The sequence below is a fragment of the Capsicum annuum genome, chromosome 3, assembly GCF_002878395.1.
Source record: "Capsicum annuum cultivar UCD-10X-F1 chromosome 3, UCD10Xv1.1, whole genome shotgun sequence".
Taxonomy (NCBI): Eukaryota; Viridiplantae; Streptophyta; class Magnoliopsida; order Solanales; family Solanaceae; genus Capsicum; species Capsicum annuum.
In genome coordinates, this window is record NC_061113.1 from 182,378,762 (window position 1) to 182,387,564 (window position 8,803).

General features: G+C 38.7%; 1 protein-coding gene across 1 annotated transcript; it reads right to left on the reverse strand.

Annotated features, from left to right (window-relative positions):
- Positions 1-7,857: 7,857 nt before the first annotated feature.
- On the reverse strand, positions 7,858-8,585 carry LOC107865229. The gene is made up of 2 exons (XM_016711544.1): positions 8,226-8,585; positions 7,858-8,133 (listed from the first exon to the last, which is right to left on the reverse strand). Exons 1-2 carry the CDS (start codon positions 8,583-8,585, stop codon positions 7,858-7,860), a joined length of 636 nt encoding a protein of 211 aa, XP_016567030.1.
- Positions 8,586-8,803: the final 218 nt, after the last annotated feature.

Here is an 8,803-nt window from a genome sequence, read left to right on the forward strand (position 1 = left end):
ATGTATGGTATTTGGATATGTTCTTTCCGCATTGTTATGATTACTTTTATGGTTCGGCTTTGTTCTAGAATCCTTACCTTGGGGTATTTCTATCTTTTTGACATGACTCGAATCGAGTCCTTGTCGTAATGGGCATCTCAAGTCCAACCAGGACCAATGACCACCCCCAATACCCAACCCAACTAAACAGTATAAACCCTGTGTCGAATGAATCCGACCATGTAATAAGATAACATATTATTACAATTACAGACTCTGGAATAGGTCTATAACCATGACCAACCCAAACAAGTCCAACCATCCAATACTAACCAACAAACATAACCAAACCAATATAAAAATCGAGTTCCTGCCTATATCATAATATAAAAGGATAGAACAATCATAAATTCAGTCAAACGGTATCAGCCCCAATACCAATGTCACTACTAAGATTGACACAACTACCGACACCACCCATTCCAACCCATAGTAGTTCCACAAAGCCTCTAACTAAAAGAAAAATAATATTCGGTTGGGACATGCCCCCAACTATAGCCAAAATCAATATCCATAAAATAACTAAAGTATGAAAAGATTTCTATGATCTGAAATGGAGCCTTCTAGAGTATGTAAGCTCACCACTTCAATCTAATAGCTGATCCCAAATCCAATAACTAAGTAGGAGTAGTAGAATGGTAGGTTCTTACATCGCATGGGGATGCAGGTGAACTCTAGCAAGTACTCAGGATAAGGATAAAGTAATGCCAACCTTTAAAACCAAACAAACAACCATGTGCACACATATCCATGCATATATACATATATAATCCATTCCGGGAAAAGGAACTGGGTTTAGCATGCATTTAAACCATTAACCTGGGTATGTGTAGCTTAACCATCCTAGAACTACCCATAGGTTATATGGGTCCAGTGTAACCCCCTGAATGGGCCTCGATGCGTTTAGTCACACGAATCGATGATACCATAGCAATAGGGGATTCCCCAGTACCCTTTGCTCTTCATGGTACATATATACAAATGTAACTTAGGGGAATCCCATTTACCCCATATAGTCATCATGACCAAACCTCATGTCGGCAAATATGAGTTTCCAATGTCTGTTCATTGGACTCACACCTTAACAGTTAGCTATCATACCTCGCTATTATTGCTCAATTAAAACCATTACCACGTAACCAAGACCACCAATCTATTTATTACTAAACAAGTCTATTACTTATAGTATCGTCATATCAACTATAGCTTGCAAGCAGTGTCCTGAAATAACCTTTTAGAGGAGAAAAGATTCCCATGTACCCATAGATTACATTATTTAGTTACTTGGGGGATTCCCACGTACCCCATAAGTATGTTCATTACTCAATTTTCTTGAGGGATTCCCTTGTACCCTGCAAGGCTTTCAACTATACCAACCATAACCTTTAAGACCTTACCATTAACCATTCTAAACCATTTAGACCATTTATGCCATTTGCGGTTCCATTACCAAGTTATACCATGCAATAGGTTTTATTAAAAGTTTAACAGTATAGTAAAACCATTATCATAGGAATTTCATCAAAAATATTGAGTGCATAGTGTTTCCAAAACAAAAACCATTAACCAATTAATAATTCCCATGCAACCAAGTGTTAACCATCATGATAATATACAAACCACAAGTAAAAGATATGGGAAAACCATAAACAACCATTATAATCAAAGCCCCCAACATGTAATTAAAAAACCAAAACCAAACAACAATTCGTGAAAATAATTCATAAAACATGTCTTTAGTTGGAACTAACAATAAGGGCAGAGTATCTTTTCTTAGATTGTGAAGATGATGGAGAGAAATCACCCGTACAAGCCCTAAATTGATCCTCTAGATGAAACCCTAGCTGGCATGACCCGCCCTGGGGCCTTGTCATAATGGGTGTCCCAACCCAACCTAACCTCCAGCCGCCTGCCCGAAGTTGGCTGAATTTTGAGCATATAACAGAACAGTGTAACAACTCACACAAAGACTCTGGGATAAGGTCACAAATGTGACCAATCCAACCGAGTCTAACCATCCCATACACATAATCCAACCATGCCAAACTATGCCAAAACAAGGGCCATAAACTAGGCCATAACCAAAGATGTTCCAAAACAAGTTATAATCAATCCCAAAATGAAATATGATGGAACAGTGAGAAATTATGTCCAATGATGCCAACCTCCTATCCTATTCCAATGCCAAGGCTGACACCTATATCGATCCTGCCCATTCCAACCCATAGAAGTACCACAAAACCTCTAACCAAAAGAGTAATGAAATCCGATTAGGACATTTCCCACACCATAGCCAAAACTAATATTTAAAATAAGACCAAAATGTCTAGAAATATCCATAACATAAAATGAAGCCTTCCGAAAGGATGAAATCTCACCGTTGTATTCCAAGTGTTGTCCCCGAGTCAATCACTATGTAGGAGTAGAATGGTCGGTTCCTGCATAGCATGGGTATACAACCGCCAGTAGATGGGTTAGCAGGTGAACGCTAGCATGATCTTTGGATAAGGATAAAATAAGATGATTTATAAAACCAAGTAAAGCCATCCATATACACACCACCATACATATATAAATATAACCATGTCGGGAAAAGGGACGAGTTTAGCATGCATTTAAAACCTTTACCTGGGTTGTGTAGCTTTGCCATCCTAAACTACCCACGGGCTATATGGGTTAAGCTTCTCCTGCTGAAAGGGCCCCAGTGCATGTAGCCGCACGACCAGGGAACTATCCCATGGGATGACTAGTACATCCCCAAAATAAAGTGTGACATTATGCATGCGGTCATAAGAACAACATTATATCGACAAATATGAGTTTTCAGTATTGGTCCTCCCGGGATCTCTACCTTCCACGGTTTTGCTACACATACTGCCATTATTGCCCAATTAAAACCAGTTTCTAAATAACCAAACCATTATCCATGTATTAGCCAAGGCCATTGATATTGGTATCGTCATACCAACCCTTACTTGCAAGTATCATCATAGACAACTATTTATAGGTTTAATGGGACTTTTAAGTGCCCTTCTATTTACTATATTAAACCACTTGGGTACTTCCATGTTCCCCACAAGTATAACCATTATCCATTTATTATTCTAAACTATTTAAACCATGCATAATTTCCTTACCAAGTTTTTAAAACATGCAAGAGTTCCATTAAAATAGTCAATGCAGTGAACATATCTTTATACGCATTTTGTCAAACACATTGGGGCATAGTATGACAAAAACCAATTCCAATTACCATTAAACCATTCCCATGCAATTCAATTATCCAAAATAACCATTAAGCATATAAAAGCATAATTAAAACCATGGGAAACCATAACCAACCATTTAATAACAAAACTCCCAAATCATATTTGAAAGTCAAAATCATGTAATAGTAAAACCATGAAAACATTCATATAAACCATGCCTTTTATTAGAATTAACAATAAGGGAGGATAAAATTCCTTAAACCAAGATGATGATGGAAAGAAATCACCAAAACAAGCCCTAAATTGATCCTTTAGTTGAAACCCTAGCTCCCCTTGCTCAAAAGCTCTTGAGAGAATTATAGAGTATTTAGGAAGTGTTTCTAAGTGTTAATGAATGGAATAAAAGGGTAAATAACCTCCCAAGTAGGTTAGAAGTTGTGGGACCCTATTAGGATAAGTATAGAAATATCCAGAATACCCCCACTTAAGTTGCACCAAAATTCCATTGCAGGGATACGACTGACCCACACAAGTTGTATCCTCCGATATGATCAGTATCCACTACTCATAACCTAAACTTCCACCTTAGAAAAAACACTTTCCAGTGTACAACTGATCCCATCAACTTCTAACCACACATACAAACCGTATCCATGACCCATATCCCTAGTAGAATAAAATACCTAGAGGATTGGATACTGTCTACCATACGAGTCCTGGGTACGAATCGTAACTTGGTTTGTGGCTCATGGTAAGCCACCTGTAGTAAGATCAAACCTAAGAAACCAAGTCTAAGATTAAGTTAAGGAGCCAAATGATCCATAACCACCAATACGACCCCTAATTCGTACCCATTCCTGTAACCAAAATACATCCCACCAACCAACATTGGTCAGTATACGACTAAACCATACCACCCATACCCAACATATGGCTCGTACCTATGAGTCGTATTGGGTCCAGATATCAAAATTCCAAGAAATTTTCTAAGGTCCAGAAACTAAGGTGTTTCAGTCTCCCCCACTACGAACATTCATCCCCAAGTGACAGACAAGGTAAGGGTAACCACAAGCAAGAGTTATTGGCATTATCAAATATATTCCCAATCTTTAAGAAAGTTCAAAAACAATGAGGAAAAGATATTAATCTTTCCTTTAACAAACTCAGAAAATAAAGATGTGTTGAAGGCACATACCTTTCGTACGAATCCCAGGAGCAGAAAACAAATGCGGATATTTAGACTTCATATCCTTTTCCACTTCCCATGTAGATTCTTCCACCTTATGGTTCAGCCAAAGAACCTTAACCGACGCCACATTCTTGGTCTGCAACCAACGAACCTGCCTATCCAAGATCTCAACTGGGATATCTTCATAAGACAAAGAATCTAGGAGACCTAATCCTTCCAAAGGAACAACTAAAGAAGGATCACCAATTCACTTTCTCAACATAGAAATATGAAAAACCAAATGAACCAAGCTCAAACTAGAATGAAACTCCAGCTTTTAAGAAACATTACTAACCTTCCACAAAATATCATAAGTACCTACATAATGGGGATTGAGCTTCCCTTTCTAGTCAAACTGCACTACTCTATTCATGGGAGATACCTTGAGGAAAACTTTACCCCCAACCTCAAACTCCAAGTCTCTATGCCTAATATGTACATAGGAGTTTTGGCGACTTTGGGCAGACTTAAGCCTATCTCGAATCACCTTCACCTTCTCCATAGCCTGGTAAACCAAGTCGTGACCAAACATGTCTGCCTTACCAAGCTTAAACCAACCAATAGGAGATCTGCACCTGCTATCATACAACTCCTCAAAGGGTCCATACCAATACTAAAATGATAGCTATTGTTGCTAGCAAACTCCACCAAAGGTAGATGCTCAAACCAATTGCCACTATAATCAATCACACAGGCCCGAAGCATATCCTTCAATGTACGAATAGTTCTCTCCGATTGTCCATAAATCTGCGAATGAAAAGCAATACTCAGACTTACCTTAGCCCCCAACCCTCTTTGAAAAGATTGCTAGAAATGAGATGTAAACTGCCTTCCACAATAAAAAATAATCAAAATAGGCACCCCATGAATCTTTACAATCTCCTGAAGATATAGCCTAGCATAATCCTCCTTCGAAAAGGTAGTCTGCACTGGCAAAAAGTGCACAGACTTAGTCATCCTATCCATGATGACCCAAATCGAATCATATTGATTTCGGTACCAAGGAACACCGATAACAAAGTCCATATTGATCACTTCCCACTTCTATTTGGGCAAATCAATTTCTTGATACAACCCTTCTAGCCTCATGTGCTCAACCTTAACATGTTGATACACCAAGCATTTTGCCAAAAAATCAGCCATATCCTTCTTCATTCCATTCCACCAATAGATCTCCTTAGATCATGATACATCTTCATCGAGCCTGATGAACAACATAGCGTGACTTAAGCGCCTCAACCCAAACCCTTTGCCGCAAACCCTCTACATCAGGAACACACAACCTCCTTTCATACCATAAAGTACCATCACCACTAATCTCAAATACCATTACCTTTTGCCCTCCAACATCATCCTTGATTTTCATCAAGATAGGATCTAGCGCTTACTTCTCCTTACTCCCCAAACCAAGAGACAATCGAATAACTTCTTACACCATCACACCACCATCCTTGGAGTCTAAGAGGTGAAATCCAATATTAGCTAAGCGGTTTATATCCTTTACCAATTCCTATTTTCCTTCTTCCACATGACCCAAACCCCATTGATAACCTGCTAAGAGCATCAATAAACATATTAGCCTTACCTGGGTGATAGTGAAGACTTGAATTATAATCTTTGAGAAGATCAAGCCATCTCCTCTGCCTGAGATTAAGCTCTTTCTGGGTGAACACATACTATAGACTCTTATGATCAGAAAATATATCCATGTGAACACCACAAAAATAATGCCTCCATATTTTTAAAGCAAACGCAACCTCCAACAACTTCAAATCATAAGTAGGATAATTTCTCTCATGTACCTTCAACTTTCTGGAAGCATAAGTAATCACTTTCCCATGCTGCATCAACACAAAACCAAGACCTATCCGAGATGCATCACAATAAACTATGAACTAGTCATTGCCTTCCAGAAAAGTCAGAATTGGAGCTAAATTTAACCTATCTTTCAATTTCTCAAAACTCTCCTCACAAACATCTGACCAAGAAAACTTGACCTTCTTCTGAGTTAACGTATCCAAAAGAGCAGCTATCGATGAAAAGCTTTCCACAAATCGCCTAAAATACCCGGCTAAACCTAAGAAGCTCTGAATGTCGAATGGAGTCGTAGATCTAGGCCACCTTTTTACCACACAACCTTCTATAGATCCACCATGATCCATTCACTAGAAATAATATAACCCTAAAAAGTTACAACGTTCAACCAAAACTCACACTTAAAGAACTTGGCATACAATCGTTGTTCCTTTAAGGTCTGCAATACCACAAGAAGATGATTAACATTATTCACCTCACTCTTTGAATAAACTAGAATGTCATCACTGAATACAATAATGAAGAGATCTAAATAATGATGAAAAACTCTGCTCATCAGATCCATAAATGCATTCAGATCATTAGTCAACCCAAACCATATCACCAAAAACTCAAAGTACCCATAACGAGTATGAAAAGCCATCTTAGGGACATCCACCTCCCTAATCTTTAGATGATGGTACCTAGACCAAAGATCTATCTTAGAAAAGAACTTGACACCTTGCAACTAGTCAAACAAATCATTTATGTTTGGAAGAGGATACTTGTTCTTGACCGTCACCTTGTTCAACTGCCTACAGTCAATCCACATCTAAAGGGAACCATACTTCTTGCACACAAATAATATTAGTGCACCCCAAGGAGATACACTAGGATGAATAAACCCATTATTCAGAAGATCCTTGAGTTTTTTTAACTCATCCGGAGCCATTCCATACAGAAGAATAGAAATTGGATGAGTATTAAAAATTAGATCAATACCGAACTCTATTTCCCTATTCGAAGGAACTCTAGGAAGATCATCCAAAAAGACCTCTGGAAACTCATTAAATACTAGAACTTACTGAAAAAAGGACCTTCCGAGTTAGAATCTTTAACCCAGACCATGTGATAAAGACAACCTTTGGAGATTAACTTTCAATCTCTAAGATAAGAAATAAACACCCCCATAAGAGCTAAAGAAACACCCTCCCATTCTATAATCGATTCACCATGGAACCAAAAGATAACCTTAGGAGTCCGACAATCCAAGGACGGTAACAAGAGTGTAACTAATCTATCCCTAGAATAACATCAAAATCTACCCTATCCAACTCAAACATAGCCACCAAGGTCTGCTTGCCACCAGCAGATACCACACACACCCTATAGGCTCTCTTAGTAATAACCGAGTCACCTACTGGGGTAGAAACAGAAAAGGAACTAAAATAACTTTCATATAAAAATCAAAAGATACAGCCACATAAGGAGTCATATAGGAGAAGTAGACCTGAGATAAAGAAAATAATATATGTCATAAAGGTGTAACATACCAGTAACGATATTAGATGATGCCTCGGATTCCTGTCAGGATGCCAAAGCATACAACCTATTTCGACTAACACTAGAACCAAGAGTAGTAATAGAAGTAAATACCGTACCACCAGGTGTAGAAGTATAATATGAAGCCACAGGAATCTTATTCGCCCCCATAGAAACCTTATTGACCAAACAATCCCTTAGCTGATGGCCTGCCTGGACAAACTTAAAGAATTTATCCCTTCCTTCATCGCGATAACCCCAATAAGGATGACCACAAAACTGACAAGGAGGGCATGAAGATATCGATTGACCTCCGCTTGCCTAAGATTGGACACCCTGTGCCCAGAAATTATCATCACAATGATGACTCTTGTAGCCTGACTAGTAGGGAGCACTAGTAGTATAGTAGGAACCAGAACTCCTTCACATCTTTTTCTGCCTTTTGCCACCATCTCAGCCACCCTAAGACTGAGCATCTCCTGGTTAGAAAACCTGCTCCTCTTACCCTGTCTATCCCCAATCTCCACCTGCTTCCTCTTTACATCTTTCACTTGCTGCATATGAACAGTCAACCTAGAGATGTCCATATCCTTATTTAGCAAGACAATCTTGGTCTCTAAAATTAGATCCCGATTCAATCTAGAAGTGAACTTCCTAATTCCAGTCCACCTGTCAGCCAATAAATCAGGAGCATACCATGACAATTGGTAAAACTTCAAGGCATATTCTTTGACACATATTCTCCCTTGCTTGAGGTTCACAAACTTCTCCATCTTAGCTTTCCTCACCTCTATCCCTATCCCGCTCTTCATACCACTGATATTCAACCTCTTTGAGCTGATAAGCTGTAAAGTTTACCCCCTCCACATTGGTAACCTACATCACCTAAAATATCATTTACATTTTATCCGAAAAGCCTGTGGATCTTCTTCTACCCTTAATCTAGAAAAAGTGGGAGGACCCATCTTCATAAATTGGCCAACCCTTATGG